The sequence below is a fragment of the Fusarium fujikuroi genome, chromosome FFUJ_chr03, assembly GCF_900079805.1.
Source record: "Fusarium fujikuroi IMI 58289 draft genome, chromosome FFUJ_chr03".
NCBI lineage: Eukaryota > Fungi > Ascomycota > Sordariomycetes > Hypocreales > Nectriaceae > Fusarium > Fusarium fujikuroi.
The window spans coordinates 4409330-4432076 of record NC_036624.1 but is presented as its reverse complement, the minus strand read 5'-3'; the positions used below and the strand labels follow the sequence as shown (position 1 = coordinate 4432076).

The 22747-nt window shown below is 48.6% G+C and overlaps 8 protein-coding genes; 4 read left to right on the top strand and 4 right to left on the bottom strand.

Moving 5' to 3' along the window:
• Positions 1–708: 708 nt before the first annotated feature.
• On the bottom strand, positions 709–2823 carry FFUJ_03456 (related to chitin synthase; the record flags this gene model as incomplete). XM_023575305.1 has 3 exons in its annotated part: positions 709–936; positions 1011–2597; positions 2647–2823. 3 exons carry the CDS (start codon positions 2821–2823, stop codon positions 709–711), a joined length of 1992 nt encoding a protein of 663 aa, XP_023428508.1.
• A 1988-nt stretch (positions 2824–4811) lies between these two features.
• FFUJ_03455 (related to chitin binding protein) lies at positions 4812–6502 on the bottom strand (the record flags this gene model as incomplete). XM_023575304.1 has 5 exons in its annotated part: positions 4812–4872; positions 4924–5091; positions 5146–6022; positions 6084–6148; positions 6246–6502. The coding sequence occupies 5 exons, from the start codon at positions 6500–6502 to the stop codon at positions 4812–4814; spliced, it is 1428 nt and encodes a 475-aa protein (XP_023428507.1).
• Positions 6503–8463: 1961 nt separating this feature from the next.
• On the top strand, positions 8464–9813 carry FFUJ_03454 (related to NDP-N-acetyl-D-galactosaminuronic acid dehydrogenase; the record flags this gene model as incomplete). Its single annotated transcript, XM_023575303.1, has 1 exon — positions 8464–9813. The coding sequence occupies one exon, from the start codon at positions 8464–8466 to the stop codon at positions 9811–9813; it is 1350 nt and encodes a 449-aa protein (XP_023428506.1).
• Positions 9814–10420: 607 nt separating this feature from the next.
• FFUJ_03453 (uncharacterized protein) lies at positions 10421–10820 on the top strand (the record flags this gene model as incomplete). XM_023575302.1 has 2 exons in its annotated part: positions 10421–10457; positions 10504–10820. 2 exons carry the CDS (start codon positions 10421–10423, stop codon positions 10818–10820), a joined length of 354 nt encoding a protein of 117 aa, XP_023428505.1.
• Positions 10821–11869: 1049 nt separating this feature from the next.
• Positions 11870–14562, bottom strand: FFUJ_03452 (related to xylulose-5-phosphate/fructose-6-phosphate phosphoketolase; the record flags this gene model as incomplete). XM_023575301.1 has 7 exons in its annotated part: positions 11870–11904; positions 11951–12878; positions 12970–13750; positions 13794–13946; positions 13995–14232; positions 14278–14352; positions 14400–14562. 7 exons carry the CDS (start codon positions 14560–14562, stop codon positions 11870–11872), a joined length of 2373 nt encoding a protein of 790 aa, XP_023428504.1.
• A 969-nt stretch (positions 14563–15531) lies between these two features.
• Positions 15532–18041, top strand: FFUJ_03451 (probable catalase-1; the record flags this gene model as incomplete). XM_023575300.1 has 3 exons in its annotated part: positions 15532–15750; positions 15825–16065; positions 16285–18041. 3 exons carry the CDS (start codon positions 15532–15534, stop codon positions 18039–18041), a joined length of 2217 nt encoding a protein of 738 aa, XP_023428503.1.
• A 605-nt stretch (positions 18042–18646) lies between these two features.
• FFUJ_03450 (uncharacterized protein) lies at positions 18647–19654 on the bottom strand (the record flags this gene model as incomplete). The annotated part of the gene is made up of 1 exon (XM_023575299.1): positions 18647–19654. The coding sequence occupies one exon, from the start codon at positions 19652–19654 to the stop codon at positions 18647–18649; it is 1008 nt and encodes a 335-aa protein (XP_023428502.1).
• A 1082-nt stretch (positions 19655–20736) lies between these two features.
• Positions 20737–22244, top strand: FFUJ_03449 (related to 6-hydroxy-D-nicotine oxidase; the record flags this gene model as incomplete). XM_023575298.1 has 3 exons in its annotated part: positions 20737–20781; positions 20839–20984; positions 21029–22244. The coding sequence occupies 3 exons, from the start codon at positions 20737–20739 to the stop codon at positions 22242–22244; spliced, it is 1407 nt and encodes a 468-aa protein (XP_023428501.1).
• Positions 22245–22747: the final 503 nt, after the last annotated feature.

Here is a 22747-nt window from a genome sequence, read left to right as displayed (position 1 = left end):
GGAAAAAGCTAAGATGAGAAAAGCTCCACGAGGTTTGCTACCCACGTAAAAGAGCTGTTGACCAGCTGCTCTTGGCGCGAATCCACCCCCGGGTTTCGCATCCTGGCATGCACCGAGGAGCCAATAGGAGGGGAACCGTTGGCGATGGAGATCGGCGTAGCTCGCGAGAATGAGGCTATACCCAAACAAGATAAAAAGTCCCTGGTGCTATCTACGGGACGGGCGGGGTTGTCTATCTCGCTGATAGGAATGCAGTGATCATGAGGACACTGAGATAGGACCTTGATAACTGATTGTTGCGCGTTAAGTTGGTCATGGCGTGTCGAGATACCCTGAATGGTAAAGTTAGCCTCTCGGATCTTGGCTTTACATTTGTGACAGCGACCAAACTGTCGGTATATCGGATGGGCTTATCTTGGCACATCCAATTCGCAGGCGTCAATAATCAACTAATGCAACTTAACAGCACGTGGTAGTCTCGAGTCTCATCATTGCGCCACAAGAAGTCAAGACTAAGATCTCTGTAGTCATTGGTTCCTCCGTATCTGAAAATGCAAGATTTCGATCCTTTTGTAACAAGAAATATACATTACAATGATGACCGGTCCGTGTGCTCCAGTCTATTTTCAACACCCTCAATATCGTATCAAACAACACCCAACACTCAAGAAAATATGTAGAAGATAAATGTAGAGGTATTTACCAGCCTCAGTGTGTACCCCGACCACCAACATCATCACCATCCTTCTCGTTAACACCCCTGACAACTTCACGCGTCTTACCCCACTTGAAGTCGTCAGAGTGAAACAGAGAATAAACCAGAATGATAATGTTCATAAAAGGCGACGTGAAGAGATGCATGACATAGCCTGCGAAATACTGCGCGCGCTCGAGGTTGTTGCGAGGCAGCCAGAAGCCAATGCAAAAAGAGTAAAGCTGCAAAAGACGGACGTTAGCCAAGCTTTCTTGGCGTGAGATTTGCTGCAGGGGTAGACTAGAGTGTGACTTACATAGCGGAAGAATAGCACGCAGATGAGACCGAGGAACACGGGGTCTTGCATCACTTCACTGCCTCGTTTGGCGAAGACAATGAGGAGTTCGACAAAGGCGGCGATGATGAAAGGGGTGATTGCCCAGGTAATGACGGCGATGAGACTCTGCAGACGCTCAATGAGGATGATGCCGGGGCGGAAGATCATGACGAATTCGTTGGAGATACTACCCAGAGCCCAACGCTTGCGCTGCGAGAGGAACACTTTCCAGTCTTGGGGAACGATTGTCATGGCTTTGGCACGGAGGGCTTGGGCGGTTTGTTTGCCGGGGAAGAGACTGAAGATGATGGAGGCGTGGATACTGTCTTCAGAGTAATTACCCATGATGTGCTGTGTCATGATATCATTTGGCTTAGGGCAGTACCCAAAGCGCTCGCGAAGAACAGCATCGCCAAAGGTAGCTTCATCAACACGAATGAGCTGACAGCATCCCGGAAGACAATTGACCTTTCCTGTGATGCGAGACTGAAACATGCGTCGAAGACCTTGAGTTTGGGAATACTCAACAGACTGATACAAAGACCAGTATCCCCAATTGTGACCATCAAAATCAACGCAGACATGGCCACATACGCCAACGAGCTTTGGGTTCTTGCGGATCTCCTTGATCATCTCCCAGATACAGTATTCGTCAAACACGGTGTCGGCATCCATACCGCAAAGGTAAGTGATATCATCAAGACCAGCGTTGATGAAGTTGTTGCCGATGTATTCGAACAGCTCATTATTGAACATGGTGACAATGTTCTCGGAGCGTTGCTTGAAGTGGTAAATAAGAGACCGTGCGAAGCAGAGACTGTCGCGTTTGCCCTGGTTGTAGCGCTTTCCGACGAAGACGTACGGAATACCCTTGTAGAAACCAGTTTGTGTCTTGACAGGCATGAATAAACCGTCTCGAGCACGATATCCATTTTCGAAAGTTCGAGAGGGACCAGGCTCGAGGATATCTTGGAGGAGATAATCCTGCGTAGTCTTCTCCATGCCCGGACCTCGAACATTTCCATCAACAACGATGAAGATGACACGAGGATGATTGTCGATATTCTTCTGCGCAATAAGCGAATCAAGAGATCTTGTCAACTCCTGATACGTCTCGTTATAGCACGGCAGAAGCAGCACCATCTTCTCTGGCTCAGCAGGGATATTCTCCTCCCGCTTCCACCATCCCAAAAGAACATGCGTAATAAACCAATGTAGAATAATGCAGATACACATAAACGACTGAAGAACGGTGTTGGAGCTCAAGAGCACTAGGAAGAAGTAGTACACCTGGTAGTACTTCCAACCAACGTAGATGAGAACGCCGTTGATGGAGGCGAGACCGATGATGAGACTCCATTTTTGAAGACGAAGCATGCTCTTGGACATCTTTTTGAGTTCTTCGTCTGAGTCCCAGCGGAGTTTGGCTTCTTCTTGCATGATGGACGATGTAAAAGAGAGGTTCGACTCGTTGCCGTTGTTGGTGAGCCATGAGGCGTGAGTTACGCCCGACATTGGGGTTTGAGCGCCTGGGTGGAAGCCGCCATTGATACCTCGAATAACGGACTATAGTCTGTTAGGATAAACCTCAAGAGTCATGTTGGGTGTGACTTACTGAATCTCTGGAGATTGTTCCGCTTGGCCGGAGGGGTATCTGGCCGTGGGATATTGAAGGACCAGGGCCACCACCATACGGTAGAGCAGGCATCTTTCCTTTGTTGAAGGACATTATATTGCCGGTCTCCGAAGAGGATGATTCCCTGGTGGAACCTGGAGGTACGAGGTTGGCCATTGCGATTGTGGACTTGCACGTTCGATTTGGAGCTGTCGACCAGAGAGTTTAGCACATGTATAAGATGCAAGCTCCAGAATACTTACAGTTCTATGGAATGCTAATTGCAAACCTGGAGCCAAGTTTGTAGACAAAATCAACAAGAGTAACGAGAGACAAAGCGAGTGACAAGGTCAAAGACCCGATGAAAGAACACCCTTCCAACAGATCCCAAAAGCGAGTGATGAGTCTATCTCCTATCGAACAAGAAACCACTTTCTAGGCTGGGGGACAGTGAAGCTATAGCAAGATCTCCCCAGCACAAAAGTACTAGTCCCCAAACAACAAATATTACAAAGGCCTCACACTGCCGTCCAGCCTCACCGTTGGTCCTCACGAGCCTAACACGACAGCACACGAGAGGAGGAGGGGGGCGCGGGATCTCCGCTGACCAATGCTCCCATCACGGGAAAACCAAGTTTTACAAGAATTGGAAAAATTAAAAAAAGTAATAGTCCTGAAATGGAGACCTTGCATATGCCTGCGGTGCTGGAGTGATCAACGGGGAGGACGCGCAAGATCCTTGGATACCAGCTCGGCCCGTGGGCTATTTTCGACATGGCCTGCTGAGTAGGATCACGTATCTGCTTGGTTGGTATGCAGCCAAGGCAGCGGGAGAGGACTTGAGTGTTGGCAATAGGGTTTGCTGTGTCACCGCGAATCTCACCCGAACCGTATGGGGCGATTATTTCGGGATGAGGCCTGTGGAATCTCTATGCGTGGATCTTTGACTTGTTGAGATTCAATATCAGAGTGGCCTCGATGCATTGGCATGTCACCGCAAGGAACAGGGTATGTGTATCTGGTATTTCGGGTCTTTGCAGAGGGGAGGAAGATCTAGAGGCAGAATACGAGACTCAGCTTGACAGGATACGTGACAACTCAGCCCTGAGAGCCAGTTGTGTATGCTTTCGCGAGGAGAAGACTACGGATTCAGGAATTGTTGGTAAACCAAAGAGTTCCCAGTGCCATCAAACCAAAATTGAAGTCACAGTATATCTCAACACCATCCAGAACCTTCTTCCAACACGTGCAGTGAGATACCAAGATCCCGCTTCAAGCTTAAACTTAAGTCCACGGTCCAACCCGAACAGACAGGGCCGGACCTGCAGTAGCCCACCCATCCACTTCACCAAACAAACGCATTATACAAAAGCACCATTATATGCAGCCACACTCTTGCCAGCAAGCTCAGCACACAATATGCAAGATTCGCCGAGAAGATCTTCGCAACCCGATTGCCCAGTCCTTCACCTACGCATCCCCGCCCATCACCCTAGCATCTACAAACATATCCCGCCACATCCCAGTCTTTCACCTACATATCCCAGTTTCTTCCCAATATCCTACCAGCATATCCCGGCCACTGACAAGATATACCCGTTGCGTAAATGCTTACGTCCAGTAGCATCCCGAGATGTTGTGTAACACTCGGGATGCGGAACCCCACGCCGATCAAGCTGCGTTGGTTGGCCGTTTGCAAGTTAGGCTTATCCAATAGGAGTTGACATCTGGGATATGCAGGTCAAGGTGAGGCCGTTACGCGTTTCTTGTGGTGATACAGCGGATATAGTCCCAGACTAGCTGCATGGGTTTCTATTTCAGGAGGCTCTGCATGTTTAAATGCACGTTTGATGTTGTGGGACATCAGACTCGTAATTTCAGCAAGAGTGAAAATCTTACTGGGAAAAAGTTCCATGCAGCTCTATTCAGTTGAAAGCATGTAAGATAGATCAGCTCGACAAGATTTATTGCAGAATTGCGGTCAATCAATACCAATTAAGTCTAAATACCAGCTAAAGAGGTCCACCCGTGGGCAATTAATGATCCTGGGAGGATACAAGAAAGTAAACAAGAATATCCCGACAGTCATCGCTGTCTTACCCTCTCCTCAAGCCTCTCCCGTCTGAGTCACAACATCAACATCATATTGATGGATAAAATGCACCTCAGTTACACTCTCCAAAGCCCCCCTGGCAACCAGCTCCGCAGTGAGCAGCACTGTTACCGCTGTGTACATGTCAGTTACATCTGTTGTCTTGGTCTAGGAGGTGGTCTTACCAGAACCCGTACTGAGAGCAGCAGGTCTTGTCACCGTAGTTTCCGCATGAGGCCCTGACACCTGGACCACAAAGACCGTTGGTGGTGTCGTGAATGTCGCTTCCGGAAGGCGTGCACGACCCAAAGTCTGCATCACAGCCTGTTCCACAGTAGCTTTCGCTCGATCCACTAGATAATGTTAGCATCCTTGAATCTTGAAGAATAGAGCGGGGGAAGACGTACCAGTAACCATACCAGGAACAGCAGCTTCCGAAGGCTGATCCCTGACAAGTATAGCCCGTGTTACCACCACATTGCTGGTTTGGGGAAATTGCCAGACCACCAGTAGCAGTAGAAGTGGCAGTGTTTGTTGTCACCGACACGTTGGTAGGAGGGACAGTTCGGGTAGGGGCAGCCGACTCTGTCGATGTGACATCTCGGCCTCGGGAAACTGTTCGGTACCAGTTCTCCCGGGGGTCACCAAGGCATTCTCCGACAGTCACAAGCCTGTATCCACGATCTTGGGCAGTATCGATCATGAAAGCAGTCAAATTGTGAACAGTCTGATCATGGACATCATGTGCCAGAACAATGTACTGGTTGCTATCCGAGTTGGACGACACTCCAGCAGAATAGCGATCCTTGGAGATTTGGATCAAAGCAGGGCTATCATTTTCGTAGTCCTTCGTGTCAATGTTCTGGTCCACAACATGATATCCAAGTTCGGACATCTCATCGAGGCAACCAGATGCGGCGTTGCACTCAAGGTATGGCGCCCGCATGTAGGTCGGAATCCAACCAAAGAGATTTCGGAAGGCCATCTCATTGTAGATCATCTCAGATCTTCGGATAGTGCTGTTGACCTCGTTGAGATTGCGATGAGTCCAAGTGTGGCTGGCAATGTGATGGCCTGCAGAGTACATGCGTCTCATCACAGCAGGCCATGGGTTGGACGAGTCATCGATATGTCCCTTGGCCCTGTTGTTACCGGCCACAAAGAAAGTGGCCTGGACATCTCTTTCACCCAGAAGATCCAAGAGGTCATTGGTGTAGTCGAGAGGGCCATCATCGAATGTCAGAGCAATCACACCGGGTGTAGTGCAAGTTGTGATGACAGTGCCTGTTTCTGCTGTAAGCATCTAATAATGCATACGGCCATTAGAATTGGCGCAAAGACATACCATACGGGACATTGCCAAGCTGTGGTCGAGAGATCCCTTCCGTGCTGCCTCCACGAGGCCCGAAACTGGTCTCCATGTCAGCTTCATGTCTGTTACTGCAGTACGAGGACTTGGACGATACAAGATCTCGTCTGTGATTCCCAAGCTTCGGATAGCACTTACAAAGTATCACACGAATCGCTGTACTCGAGCTGGCAAGCAGAACCACCACAAAAGTCTCCGGTTGTTCCGCAGAAGCCACTCTCTGAGCAACAGGATCCAGGATTGCACGAACCAATCCCAAGACCACACTCGGCACGTTTCCTCAACTTCGAATTGCGCAATGACAGAAGATCATCCGCTGCAAAGACTGGTCCAGACAGAACAGTCCCTGCATGGAGCAGCAGGGAAGCAAGGGTGACGGGAAGGCTGGCTTTCATTTTGAGCGAGAGTAATGAAACGGAAGCAATATACTTGGAACGAAGGAAGGGAAAATGATGAGTTGAACGAGTGGCAATGCGAGCGGCCGATGCGTAGTTGTATGAAGCCTTGAGAGAGTTTATCTACGTGGGGCACGCGTAACTGCAGCTCCTGAGCGAGGTAAACATCCAACTTAAAATTAAGACGGTTTGAACGCCCATATTCTGCACGTTGAACACGAGAGACCGCCAGCCGAGTTGGATGTACTAGCCCGGCAGCCTAGGCCTCATACCAGGTCACCTAATGGTCAATGAGGATCCACGTTGAGGTCAATATAAGCCATCCCCGAAAAGTCAGCCATTATCAGGTGAGACCACTGTCTCTGATTTATTGCTTTCTTTTTCGGGCAATCGCAGGTCGAAGGTGCTCTGATTTGGCAATTAGAAGAGTATCCGACTTGCAGATATTGATCCATTGATGCTACACCAGGCAGCAAGACGTGGTTGCTTCTTCAGGTTTCAATATTCTCGTCGAAACCGATGTTGATGAATTGGCTCTTGATTGTGATGATTCGCTGACAAGAACTGGTAAGATAGGATCTGCTATCAGCCTCAAGACCAGGGAGGAAACTTTCCCCAGACACCCAAAAACGCGAGTCACCTGCAGCTATCCTTGCTTTTGCAGCGTCCTCCAGTCGGATTATCCAAATTTTTCTTGGCACATATACTCGTATTCGACCCATTTAAATGTCTCTCGTGTATCGTTACACAAAGTCTAGAATAGCTGCCGATCTGAAGACGCTTGTATGTTCGCACCCTTGTCGTGATAAAAATATGATCCGCCACCGAGACACGAAACAGGGACAGTGAGCTTAATGCCCGTCGGGAAGAAACTGACGTGTTCCGTCAGCTTGTGTAACATCACTCAGCTCAACTTCAGCAAGCCATGTCAACATCTCGGCGAGATAGCCTTGCCAGGTTCAAGGCTGTTCCGTATTCCGCTGTCGGGTTGATGTGAGGTTTCTGACCCACACTGAAGATCTGCTCCTAATATTGTCCTTCACCGTATCACAGTGAATATCCTGCCAGCATCTCATATGCAATCGTCCTCAAGAAATTGAAGTTGTCCCGTTAAACGTATTAATAATCCCATGGATAACTATGAGGCCGTCTTGGCATCGCAGACGATACTCAACAGCCCGCAAGCTTGAGCTGAGGCCTGTCCCCCTGATTGCGGAGTCATATTCTCATCACAATGATTTCAGCAATCATGTAGTCGCCATCAAGAAAAATAACCAGCCATTGAGCCAACAAGCTGTTCAATAGATCAGCCACTGCCCGATGTGCTAACATATGCCTCCCTGGAAAGGTATTCGCGAAATGGAGTGACAATTGACTAATCTTCAATCTTTACATACCCTCGTCATCCTGTACAACAATTTGACTGAGCTAGGATGTTAATTCAGGCACGTCAGCTGAAATGGATGCAGTGCTTCCAGGCTAGTTGACTCCTGCATAGGATACAGGGGATCATCCAAGGCATCGGTGAGGCTGTATTGGCCCTCGCAAGTCTCTTCAAGCTGGGATAGCGGAATGGCTGTTGCTAGTTTCAGACTTTGTGACTTGATAATCGCATCTTGGTTGGTGTAAAGATATTGCGTGGCCAGATGCATTCTTGCGGCAAGATATTCAGGGGCAGTTCATGGCGTAGGCCAAGTTTCCACTCGAGGCTCGGAGTATCGTGTTAGAAAGTTCCGGTTACTGAGGCCTGACGCCGCACGGTATAGCCGTTGAATTGAAACGGAAAGGAAAAGTTCTCGATTCATCGGTCGCGTTGTGAAGCCAGAAGTATCGATGGATCGCTCGATACGAGCCCATAGTCGTCCATTGATGATACATATGTTCCTGTCGAACCCCAATGATTTCTCCGCATCTTTTTTCACTTCGCCCCATTCACTCGTTAACTTTCGATCGTTACCATCATGGCTCAAATTCTTGCCGAGAGCCTCCTTGTTCAGGGGCTTCCTTTTGTTAGTCATGAGCCAGAAACCAAGTCGTGGAATATTTCCAGTCGAGAATACTACGACATCACTCCTCCAAGTGAAATTTCAGAGGCAGAAGATGTCTTCAACGTGGTGACCAAACCCATTGATGCAACTGCTGAGCCGCTCGTTGCTGTCATAGGGGTTGGCTATGTTGGCGAGCATCTAGTCGACGTTTTCTGCAAAAATCACGACGTGCTTGGATATGATGTATCAGAAGCTCGAACTCAACAGTTGACTCGGAAGCAACCTGTCGGCAGTCGTGCCAAGTTCACATGCAAGCCTTCAGATCTTGCTGAAGTCACCCACTTTCTCATCTCAGTACCAACCCTTCTGATTGATCACAAAACAATCGACTCGTCATACCTCAGGAGTGCTCTGGGCGTGGTCAAGCTCTACGGCCGCCAAGGCGCTGTGGTCGTCGTGGAGAGTTCGGTGGCAGTGGGAATGACGCGCGCTCTTCTTGGCCCTCTTGCAAAAGAGCGTGGGTTCTTCGCGGGCATGTCTCCTGAACGTGTTGACCCTGGCCGCACCGAGCCGCCAGCTCACTCCATACCGAAGATTGTGTCTGGACTTGACGACGTGGTCCCGGGGTCGCTCAATGCTATTATGAGGCTCTACTCGAAGAGTTTCGATCACGTTGTGCCAGTGTCAAAGCCAGAAGTTGCCGAGATGATGAAGCTGTACGAGAATTGTCAGCGCATGGTCTGCATCGCCTACGCCAACGAGATGGCGGATGCCTGTGGTGCTCATGACATCGATCCGTATGAAGTGTGTCGCGCAGCTGCCACCAAACCATTTGGCTACCTCCCGTTCTCACCAGGCCTTGGTGTTGGTGGTCATTGTATTCCAGTCAATCCATGGTATCTGCTTTCCAACAGCAAATTCCCTCTCCTGCGAGCAGCGTCTGAGAAGATGAGCGACCGTCCTTCCAAAATCGCGCAACGCGCTGTGACGCGTCTCTACAGCGTTGACAGGAACGGCCTGCGACCACGCGTCCTTGTGGTTGGGGTTGGCTTCAAGCGCGGGCAGTCGCATCTTGCCAACTCCCCTGGCCTCGAGTTGGCGAGGCGTTTGGTCGAAACGAGCAAGGTCGATGTTGCTTGGGCTGATCCTCTTGTGTCGCAAAACGCTGTTCCTCAAATTCCAAGACTTGATGAAGCCGAATGGACTGTGGAGGCTCTTGAGCGAGACTTTGACATGATTATTGTCGCTTTTCGTCAAGAGGGTCTTGATTTTGGTGTGTTGGAACGTGTTCAGGGAGCTGTCGTGGAGCGTTGGTGTCCTTGAAGGAGCGAGGATGGCATTGCACAGTCTGGGCAGAGAGCCATTCAAAAAGGAAACAAGTAACGTAAACGACCCACACAAATTGTTTGCTCTTCCTTTATTATTGTTTCTCCAAATGGAAGACATTTCCTATGTACCTATTTTTGCCTTTATCTACCAGTAGGTACCTAATGACCCTGGTTGCGCAGGGGTTGGTTAATACGCAGTAAGATATTTCATCCATTGTAGGGTACCTCATGACATTGTAACATACTCAGTGAGGATCACGAAAAACTACAGTAACGAGGAATGTAACGAATGCTAAATGTTTTAACCAAATGGAACGTGCGAGCTATGAGAAAGCTACCTACATTTACCTATAGTACCTAGGTAGGTACTGTAATCATGCTGAGGTGCTATGCTTAGGTAGCTCCTCCCAAAAGAGAATATCCTTGGTTTCCCATCGTCAATTGCTTCTTGCCCGGCACTTGACACATCCAAAGAGTAAAGGAAGGCACTTTCATGTTTCTCGACTTTAACCCACAATCGGTCTTGGATGATCTTCTTCTCCATCACAATCTTTATCACAATCACCACAGCTCTACATAATATCCCCATCGTCGTATTAACCATGAAAACCCCAGTCCCCATGCCAACAGCTCGCCAAGGTAGGTGTACGTTTTCGGGAGAAGTCTGGAGACTAACAGAAGTCAGCGGAGTTGCATGATCGGTACAGGCAATATCTCCGTCTCGAACGCGAGGGCCCTCCGATCGAAGTATTGAAGGCGGCCAAAGCCCTAGTCAAGGAGGAAGGCCTCAATCCCTACCATGCCGTACACCTGCACATGAAACTGGCCGAAATCCCCGAAATTGGGATTTACCATGCCAAAGAGGGCGTCAGAATTCTCACACAGCTGAGAGAGACCGATGACAGTAAATCCATCATTATGGAGTTGGAGGAGGCAACAAAAATCATGGAAGAAAGGCAAAAGGTCGAGGAGGTCCAGTTGGAGAATTACAAAACAATGTAAGACTTCACCTCGATTTCTTACCATTTTGGCCTATCGCTTGAGTTATCTCGTACAGATGCCTGCTTCCCACCTTAACTGCGATATTCCTTCGCTAAGTCCAGTCGCTACTTGGTGCACCATTAGTAAACACCACTGACAATCTTTTATAGGACATTGAAAGGCAAAGAATCAACTATACGAAACCGTTATATTGGTTACTTTTCCTACCTCGAACAGGATTAGCTATCCTCTGGGGGAAAGGAAATAGAGGGGCAGGACCCTTCTATTTTTGATTCCTTATTCAAAGAGAGCTTGATCCTCGATTGGAGTGATGAGAAGGAGGACAAGGAGTTGGAAGAGATAAAAGATTTGTACGAAGACGCATGGAAGTGTATTAGTTCGTGATGGGCTCCATCTCACGCCAGCGCTTGCTGTATCGTGTATCCTTGACCTTGAGTATCATGCGTTATCTATGGGAGAGAGAGGACTAAAAGGAGAATAGCGTAAACAAAGCGTAGGACCGCACTCAAATCCAATTTGCCGTACACATTAAACAAGCTATTCCGTGACTCGGAATACCTATTGAGAAGCCTAAAAATGAGACAAGGTCTATGGCGCAAGGGAAAGATATTGCTTTCATGATGTCTTAACAACTATGTTTTCGTCGTCCCCATGTTATCTCCGGCCGAGATCAAGAATTGCCTGAATCGTCCTTGAGGCGTCAATTTGAGCCGTTTGATTGGCTTGGCTTTAGAGTCTAGACCACGTTGACCCTGGCTCGCATCCTTGTCAATGCCAGCCTTGACCGTTGAGTCAAAAGTTGAGGATATGATTTTTCGAGAGACACCACATCCTGTCGTCGTGTAAGGACTCAAAATGACGAAGAAACTTGTCCATGTACTTTTGACCTGTTGTTCATACCATTTCACTGAAGCAATGATCTCAATGGTCTCGCGTCGCAGCGATCACGGAATGTTCGGGCAAAGCATGCATATCGTTTCTCATTCGCTTATCTCTTCAAATTACTTCTAGACATTTAATTACCCCATTAAATCCTCTAAAAAAACATTTTAAAATTTAGGCATATCATACAAGTCCTCAGGATCTGTCATTTGTTAGCGCCGAACCTTCAGTGCATGGAGTTTACTTACCCTTGCCCTCGTCCTGAATATACTTCTTGACCTCCGCAACTCTGTCATCAATCTTCTTGAGTGTCTCGTCAAGCTTGACCTTAATCTTGTCATTTGACTCGGCAGCGCCCTTGAGCGCACGCTTAGCGACGTCGAATCGGCTGACCCAGTTGAGGAGCATCATGTCGAATGGTGTGGTGGTGCTACCCTCCTCCTTGTATCCCTCCACTGTCATGCGGTGCAGACCAGGGCGTCCAAAGAGAAGGCCCTGGAGCTCAGCAGCGTATCCGTGATAGTTGAAGCATACAGCCTTGTCCTCCGTGAACATATCAAGGAAGTCAGCGCGGCTGAGGGCGTGTGGGTGACGGGATTCAGCGGCCAGAACCATGAGATCCGTGACGTTGACGACTCGGACTCGAAGCTCAGGGATCCAGGCGCGGAGAATCTCAGCAGCCTTGACAACCTCGAAGGTAACCTCAACACCAATACCAGCAATCACAACATCGGGCTCCTTGCCACTGTCAATTGAGGCAAACTCCCAGATGCTTGCACCTTTTCGGCAATGTTCAGCAGCCTCATCAGGAGACAAGAAGACACCGGTGGGCTGCTTCGAGCCGATCATAAGGTTGACATAGTTCTTGGATTTCAGACAATGGTGGATGGTGCTAAGGAAGCAGTTGGCATCGGGAGGGAGATACACACGGGCCGCCTCAGCCTTCAGGTTGAGGACGGAGCCGATGAAGGATGGGTTCTGGTGAGAGAATCCATTATGTTCTTGACGAGCCCAAGTGCTGGTTTCGATGTAGTTGATTGAGCTGAGATCGCCTCGCCAGTTCGTCTCGCGCGCGATCTTGTTGAACTTGGAGTACTGCACCATCATGGTATGGATGATGCCGAGGAAAGATTCGTAACTGGGGAACAGTGCCGTTCGACCCGTGAGTGTGTAGCCCTGGTAGCTGTTAGCATAACTGCCGACTTCAGCCCGGAATACTTGCCTGCATCCATCCTTGGCAGCAATGCTCAGAGAGGATCTCAATGACTCTACCGCCCTGTGCACGAGAGAACTCATCCCACTGGAAGTTTCGGCCTGTATTCTCGAATACCGCGCTAAGCTTGTTGCTCTCCAGTTCATCCGGAGAGAAGATGCGGAAGCTCTTCGGATTCTCCTTGATGACTTGGTTCAGAAAATTGCCAGTCTGCTTCATGCAGCTGTTTTGTGAAGCCTTCTCCACTGCAAAAGTCTTCCAGTCAGGAACCTTCAATTGCTGATAAGGGTCGTATGTCTTCTTGAGCTGTCCAAGTCTCTTTTCATCCTTTTGAGGAATGATCTCCAAGATACTCTCAGCAGGCTTTCCGTCCTTGAGCAAGTGGGCAGTATCGTAGGTCTTGAGCCAGTCTTGGAGGATCTTGAGGTGCTCCTCATCCTTGCTGGCGTTGGGAACAGGTATCTGATGAGAGTGGAATGAGCCTTCAATGAACTCGCCGTCAACCTTTTTGGGACCTGTCCAGCCCTTGGGTGTTCGAAGAACAATCATGGGCCAACGTGGCTTGATAATGGGTTTTCCATCTCGAGCTGCCTTTTGGATCTTCTTGATCTCGCTGACAGCCCACTCCAAAGCACCAGAAAGCTCGCTGTCGATCTCTTCGAGATTCTCCACGATGGTTGGCTGGTATCCATACCCGGCGAACAAACTGGATAGTTCCTTGTTGTCCATGCATCCATAAATGGTTCTTTCGCTGATCTTGAAGCCATTTACATGCAGAATGGGAATAACGGCTCCCGACTCGGCAGGATCAATGTATTTGATGGAGTGCCAAGCACTAAAGAGTTAGTGAATGCCATGAAAAGATGCAAATAACTTACGCTGCGGTGGGACCACTTTCGGCTTCACCGTCTCCAACAAGACAAGTGACAATCAAGTCTGGGTTGTCCATGACTGCACCAAATGAAACAGCTAGAGAGTAGCCTAGCTCACCACCCTCGTGGATGGAACCCGGAGTTTCGGAGTTGATGTGACTGAACTAGTTAGCTTAGCCTTATCTGAACGTTCAGCACTCGTCTCACCTAGGAAAGCCTCCAGGAACCGAGAATCCGGTAATAAGGTTGCGCAAGCCGTCCTTGCTAACACCGTACTTCTGAGGGAAGAATCGCTCGAGAGATCCCTCCAACCACAGCGAGGCCAAAGCAGCAGGAGCTCCATGGCCGGGTCCGATAACAAAGATCATCTCCAGATCATGATTGCGGATGAGGAGGTTGAGATGCGACCAGACGAGGATAATGCCTGGACATGTTCCCCAGTGGCCTTTGGAACATTAGCTAGGCACCAAAGTGAGCAATGCTTACATACCCAATAATCGTGGCTTGATATCTCGTGCCTTCAAGTCCCTCTCAAGTAATACGTTGTCTTTGAGGAAGATCATGGCTGTCTTGGCGTTAGCCACATATGCCACACTAATTTAACTCACTTACACCCTGCAATATAGCATGCGGCATGCTGGAAATCATTGAGCGACTGGGCGATCTTCTTGTCCAGTTGCTTCTTTGGCGCCTTGAGTGCCAATTCCAGAGCCACATCTGGAAGATGACTGTCCAGCGGAGCCGGGTTGGGGCGATCGATCACTTCACCTGGCATCTTGCGTTTGAGATCAAATTTGGAGTTGATAGTAAGCTGAACGGAGATTCACGAAACCGAGAAAGGGAAGAGAAAATGTCGGTCACATAAGGCATAAGATTACATCGGTTGAAGAATCGGCAGTTTTTTACTACATTGGTTTCACTCAAACTGTTTGATAGTGACACGGTTTCAAGCAGGGAATGATGCTGTATCGATGACGTACATTGACGTCGCTTTGACAACTGCCCCACGTAACAACTTGGATATCTGTAAAGCAACGTATCAGTAACGGATGTGTCGGATATTGAAAGGAGATAAATATTGAAGAAATTGCGAACTTTAAATTCTAAATGAGGCTTTTTGTCTTGCATGTCCGGAAATATTGAAAATCGATCCGGCATATGGGATTGTGTTGCTTGTTGATAGTTCGGTGAAGATCGATACAACTCGCCTTCTCGAAGATCCATAGAAAGACAACAATCCCTGCTAAATCCAGAATTGTAGCGGTCATCGAGCCTCAAGATTCCACATCAATTCTTCATTACAAACCAACCTCGGCCATTTGTTGAGTTGTTTCAACGGCAGTGCGAGACAGATACGGAAAGTGGGGGATACAAAAACCGGAGCTTTCGTTCCTGGTGTAACAGCAAATCCAAACACAGATCACGATCACATCACAGAGTGCATTCCATATTTCCTCGTTGGAAATTCTGAGCTTCTCATAGGTCAATCATGTTTGTTCCTGACGAAACATGACGACTTTTCTCAACAACTCGTCCCATTGTAGCTGCCAATTTCTCATGCCCGCGGGGAAACCTCAATCGTCAAACGCATGTGTGACGTAAATCCAACGTGCTCTGAAGTCGGCAGCTAATGGGTGCTCTGATCTCGGCGCAATACAAAAGATCTTGAAACCCGGAATCCTTCGAACCTATTTTTCAGTGAATTATTCTTTGTTTACTCAAGAATAAAGACCAAAGATTCGACATGACCGATCAAGTTACCGGAGCTATCAAACACGCAGTCATGGGACACCGAAACGACAAGATCGATCAGCTCAAGGCCAACATTGTTGAGCCCAGCGAGAACACTCGAATCACTTCGGACTATGGTGTGAAGCAGAACAACACTGATCACTGGCTGCGTGTGAACAGCGAGGATCAGACGGGAGCCAGTCTTCTCGAGGACGCTTTTGGACGTGAGAAGGTATGCTACTCCATATTGGGATCGTTCAGATCTCGTTCGACTTTGGAGAATTTGGATACTAACTGCATATCAAGATCCATCGTTTCGATCACGAACGTATTCCTGAGCGCGTTGTTCACGCCCGCGGTGCTGGTGCTCACGGCACTTTCAAGCTCTTCGAATCCGCGGAAGATGTCACCAAAGCCGGCATTTTTACCGACACCTCCAGAGAGACACCCGTCTTTGTTCGATTCTCAACTGTTTTGGGAAGTCGCGGCTCCGCCGACACCGTTCGCGATGTTCGCGGATTTGCGGTGAAATTCTACACACAGGAAGGTTTGTGAAATCCCTCAATCCCATGCATCTTCTGTGAAACGAAACACATATTCTCCTTTTATTTTATATGTCTTTGCGTTTTAAACCAGGGAGCTCACTTGCCCGGAGATTTCTGAGTGTGGGTGGTGGTGAAGGTCTGCGCTGCCAGTACAACACCACAACATCAACGACTCATATCACCACGAATTCGTTTTTAATGACGAAACTAACAAACTGCAGGCACGTTCGACATAGTCGGGAACAATATACCTGTTTTCTTTATCCAGGATGCCATGAAGTTTCCGGATATGGTCCATGCAGGAAAGCCAGAGCCGCATAACGAAGTTCCCCAAGCACAGTCCGCGCACAACAACTTCTGGGATTTCGTCTGGGGACACTCAGAGGCGACTCACATGTACATGTGGGCTATGTCTGACCGCACGATTCCTCGATCTTACCGCATGATGCAAGGTTTTGGCGTCAACACTTACACTCTGATCAACGATAAGGGCGAGCGACGATTCGTAAAGTTCCACTTCACCCCTGAGCTCGGAGTCCACTCTCTAGTTTGGGACGAAGCTCTTAAGCTTGCTGGCCAGGACCCGGACTTCCACCGCAAGGATCTTAACGAAGCAATCGAAAACGGCGCGTACCCGAAGTGGAAGTTCGGTATTCAGGTGTTGGAGGAGTCTCAAGAGCATGATTTCGACTTCGATATCCTTGACGCTACAAAGGTCTGGCCGGAAGACCAGATTCCTGTCCGCTACATCGGTGAACTCGAGCTCAACCGAGTTGTTGATGAGTACTTCACCGAGACTGAGCAGGTCGCTTTCTGCACTAGCCATCTTGTCCCTGGCGTTGGCCCATCGGACGATCCTCTTCTCCAGGGTCGGAACTTCTCTTACCAAGATACCCAGCTCAGCCGTTTGGGTATTAACTGGGAGGAACTACCTATCAACAAACCAGTTTGCCCGGTCATGAACTTCAATCGAGACGGTGCCATGCGACACACTATTTCCAAGGGTAAGGTCAACTACTGGCCTAACCGATACGGCCACCAGCCTGCTGCTACTGTCCAGGAGGGTGCCTACGTTGACTACCAGCAAAAGATTGCCGGTATCAAGCAGCGCGCTCTTAGCAAGAAGTTCAAGGATCATTTCTCTCAAGCCCAGCTCTTCTACAACTCTCTTTCCGAGATCGAGAAAGCTCACGTCCAGGCGGCCTTCTCCTTCGAGTTGGACCACTGCGATGAAGCTATCGTCTACGAGCGCCTGACTGAACGTCTTGGTGTAGTTGACGGGGAGCTTGCCAACACTATTGCAGAGATGGTCGGCGGCAAGAAGCCTATTGATGCTAAGCCCAACCCTGGAAAGAAGGCCAAGAACTTGAGTCAACTCGATTTCCTCCCAGAGACTCCCACTATCAAGTCTCGTCGCATCGCTATCATTATCGCTGACGGCTACGACCCAATTGCCTTCAACGCCGTGTATGGCGCAATCAAGGCTCAAAGCGCCCTTCCCTTCGTTATCGGACCTCGACGCTCCGCCATCTTTTCCGCTAACGAGGATTCATCCTCCTCCAAGGGTATTGTCCCTGACCACCACCTCGAGGGCCAGCGGAGCACCATGTTTGACGCTATTTTTGTTCCTGGCGGTGAGAAGTCTATCCAGACCCTTTCCAAGAATGGCCGAGCTCTTCACTACATCCGCGAGGCCTTCGGTCACTTGAAGGCGATTGGTGGTACTGGTGAGGCCGTTGGCCTGATAAACAAGGCCATTCAGCTTCCTGAGGTCTTCCTCTCCGAGACCGATGGCAGCGGCGTTGTCGACAGCTATGGTGTGGTGACGCTGAAGAATGCTTCGCCAGACAGCCTTAAAGAGATTGTCACCGTTGCTTCTGATGCCAAGGGCTTCCTGGAGAAGTTCGTGTTGAACATCAGCCAGCACCGTAACTGGCAGCGAGAGCTGGATGGATTGAGCACCATGGTGGCGTACTAATGATTATTAAAAAGATACCAACTTATGTAACAAGCCAATTTGAATCTTGAAGTTAATACATTAATCACATGAACTCTCACTTATGCTGTGACAAACTCGAATTGATAAAGTTGGTATGCGTTGTACTGGCCAATATCACAAGCCAATAATTGCTCCAGGCCCGTGATAGTTAAATTGCTTTTCCCTGTACCCAATTCTTCTTGGCCTGAAATAATGAATCTACCTGACTATGCGTTGAGCCCCGACAGCTGGTATGACCTTCTGGATGTGACTAGTGTTCCTTTCATTTGCACCATATGAATCTTAAGTTCAGGCACAGCTACATACTTTAGATAAGTTTATGATGAGTTTATGATGAATTTTGATAAAATTCAATGAGTTGTGACGAGATGAGACGGGATGAGTAGTACTGAGATCCGGGGTCCATGCCTCTTATCTCGTACCTCATCTCATCTCATCTCATCTCATCTCATCTCATCTCATCTCATCTCATCTCATCTCATCTCATCTCATCTCATCTCATCTCATCTCATCTCATCTCATCTCATCTCATCTCATCTCATCTGAATTGAAGCTCATCATAAATTTAGCTCACCGAAAGGTACTCATGTTGCTTTCTTCCTATTAACCCTCTGTTTCAGCTTCTGTATGCCCCTCACACTCTTCTTCAGCACAAACGTAGCATACTCTCCGTGACCCTCCATGTCTCTCGAAGCCCTCTTCTTGATGTTTATATACTCATTTATTTCATCTTGAGTCTCTCCGATTGAGATGAGAATACCGACGTACCGAAATAGGATCGCGTTGAGGATGATGCGACACATTCGTCCGTTCCCATCCTGAAATGGATGAATCTCAACAAACCGGAGTGAGTATTTGGCTGCGAGTGAAAATGGGTCCAAAACTTCCTTGCCTTCGATGTCATTTTTGAGGTTCGCGCACATCTCGGCCATCTTTGCAGGCACGTATTGTGGCATCACGAACATGGTGTTTCTAGCGCCGACAGGAACATCTCGGTATTGTCCTGCATATTTCTCATAAGGTACATCGGGATATTCGGCACCAGGATCTATGATCGAGACTCCCTTGCAAAGAATTTCATGCGTTTTCTTGATGAGATCCTCTGTAAGATCTTCGTTGTGAACCCAGAACCTGTCCATCATATGTTCGAAGGCTCTCACGTGCTGGATGACTTCACGCCGGCCGCGAACAACATGGCTTCTCGACTTTCCTCGTAAATTTGGATCCGCAGCATATAGGTCGTGAACCTTTCCATCGAAGTCTGAATCATCCTCATTGACTTCGCGTACGAAGTCAGGCTCTTGTAGGGTCTTATGACAGAGATACCGTGTGGCATCCCAGCCTAGGCCAGCATGTTCGATGCGATTGCTGCCGTAAATCGCGTGAAATAGAGTTCCCTTCACCTCTTTATGTATGAGTTCCTGTTGCTCCGATGTGTGATTCACTCTCAAGGAAGAATGGTAGCGCAACGCCTTTCCGAAAAGAGCTTCGGGGTTTTGATCGTCTTTGTAGATGCGATATGCACCATCATAAACAAAGGATGGACTGTCATTAGGGCCGTCGGGTTTGAGCGTGAGATTGTTGAATTCCATGGCTGTCTGGAAAGCCGTCGATATGTGCGAAAAATGATGGTAGTAGATGAAGCAAAGGTGCAAACAATGCATCAATCTGTGGTCCCTCTGTGAGCCACACCTCATTCACAGAGTTTATAATTGCCTTTTTATCAGGATATTGTGACTAGGCAATACAAACCCCGAGGAAGTTTATACTCGTCGCAATTTTGAGTAAATTGACGAACTTAGACTAAAGCAGCCTAAAGTATATATGACCTTAGACTAGGTTTATGGTAGTAGACCCTGAAGTTAGGATAATTGTAGAGCCGCGAGTAGGCCTGAACATTATCACTGACACTCAGTCGGTCTTCAGCGATATTTAACTAGTGTGTTAAACTCCTAAAGGTGTCCAAGCACGATGTAGTCCTTTGTGTAATGCTGTAACAGTATTTTGCATCTCGATATATGCACTGTGATAGCACTGGACTAGAGATGGCTAGTGACGTATCTGTATTCTGGGCTTGATTAATACCACCTTCCTCCCTTAAGGTATCATTCAGATGTAAATGTAGATCTAGTATTTGACGACATCTTCCCAGCGGGTTCGTATGACCTTAGGACCGACGTATGTGTGCAAGCATTGACTCTGTCACTCTCTGTGACTTCTTCCTCTCAAATCGTCGCAATTCTCAAACGATGCCTAATGCGATCATAAAAAGTATTTCTCTTGAAGAATATGATTCTTCGAATAGGTAAGGTAGGTATGGTAGCATATAGACGCAGCATGCCTTACGCAGAGCACAGGCATCACCAAAGTCTGCGCACACCTTCGGGTCGTGGCTCATTTCGGGTCGTAACTGCCGGCGATAATAAAGCTGTTTGCTTCCGAATTGAGGCCTGTACAACTGCTATCAGACGGAAGGAACATCAACCTCGGAAGGGGATGTCTAATGAATCATGACAGGCATCCCGCGTGCTACCTTCTTCAAGACCCCCATCCTAGAACCGCTTGACATTTTAGTACCATCTTTATCGACATGTATAAACGTCCACTTTCTTCTCCTACGAAGAAACTCACACATTTTAGAAACATCCTTCTTTCTATCAATCTTCTATTCAACATGGGCAACGGTCAAAGTGTCTCTATCCGCGACTGTCTCGATGCCGTCTGTGCGAACCGCAGCTCCTGCGTCACGTACCCGAGTGATCCGCTCTTCGCCTAGTGGGCGAAGCCGTTCAATCTCGAGTTCCCGGTGATTCCAGCTGCTATCATCCGTCCTCAGAATGTCATTGAAGTTTCTGAGACTGTCAAGTGCGCCAAACAGAGTGGTCTCAAAGTGCAGGCAAAGTCTGGAGGTCATTCCTATGGGTGAGCTAACTCTGTGGACATGCAAAGCAAAGCTAACTGGGCAGCAACCACGGTCTTGGTGGTGACAACGGCGCCGTGTCCATCGACCTAGTCAACCTCAAGGACTTTGAGATGGACAACGAAACTTGGTACGCATCATTTGGGGCAGGCACCAACCTTGGCGAATTGGACAAGAACCTTCATACATTCGGAAGACGAGCCATTGCCCATGGAACTTGTCCTAGTGTTGGCACCGGTGGCCATTTGACAGTAGTAAGTATCCTTGAGCACGCTTCCGACTATCACTTACAACTCAAGGGCGGCCTTGGGCCGATATCTCGAATGTGGGGAAGTGCCCTCGATCACATCGTGGAAATGGAGGTCGTGACAGCAGATGGCACGATCTATCTTGCCAGTCAAGACAGAACACCTGATCTCTTTTGGGCGATGCGTGGTGCGGGAGCAAGCTTCGGTATCGTGACCAGATTCGTGGTCAAGACTCGCCCGGAGCCCGGCAACGTTGTCCAATACAGCTACAGCCTTACTCTTAACTCGCAAAACGAAACGGCCGACTTATACAAGGAATGGCAGGCATTGGTTGGAGATCCAACTATGGACCGACGTTTCACAAGTCTCTTCATCGTTCAACCTCTAGGGGCCCTCATTACAGGAACTTTCTTCGGTTCAGAGGCTGAATACCAGGCATCAGGAATCCCTGCTCGCCTTCCTGGTGCCAGCAAGGGTGCAGTGTGGCTTACAAACTGGATGGGTCATTTGCTTCATGAGGCTGAAGCCGCTGGTTGCACCTTAGGCAGCATTCCCACGGCATTCTACTCAAAGTCATTATCGCTCAATGAACAAGACCTCCTAAATGACACGGCAATCACGGACTTGTTTCAATACCTTGAGGATTCTCGCAGCAAATCGACACCATTCACGATCATCTTCAATACCGAAGGCGGCGCCATGATGGATACACCTGTCAATGCAACAGCATACCCACACCGGGAAAGTGTTATCATGTATCAATCCTACGGCATCGGAGTGGGTAAAGTATCGGCAGCGACTCGGAAGCTCTTGGACGGGATTCACGAGCGGATCCAACGGTCGGCTCCGGGCGCGCGCTCCACTTACGCCGGATACGTCGATGCATGGCTCGACCGAAAGGCGGCGCAGGAGCTCTACTGGGCGGACAACCTTCCGCGGCTTCAAGATATAAAGAAGAAGTGGGATCCGGACCAGGTGTTCAGAAATCCGCAGAGCGTTGAGCCGGCTGACTAGAGCGGAATTATTGAGATTAAGGAGCTGTCATTCCGTCACGAGGGCTTGTCCAACGAATGAGGAATGAGATTGTGAGGTACCGGCTCCGATGGATGCCGTAGAGGGGCCGATAGAGGCCGGGTATCAGTGTTACAAGAATGGTTTGCTGTACGACAGAGTGAGAGATGGTATAGGTGTATCAATTGCTTCACCGATGTTTCTACCTCTTGTAGTCGTAGCTGCTCGATCACGTCGGAGTTCATGTTAATGAGAATGACCCGCTTCAGCTTCTAGTGCATCATTTCCCCGCGTATCTAGATCTTCTGGCGTAAACTAGTGGGGGACTTGATCAAAATCCGGGGTAATAGGACATTCAACACAATTACAATCAAGTTCCCGACTCTGAATCAAAGTCGTGAGTGGCCGGGTCTTCTATAGAACATAGAGTAGAAGCCCAATCCTTATCAACGATACTTATCATGTCAAAATCCCCCCTGTCACTGTTATTCCATTACTGATAAAAA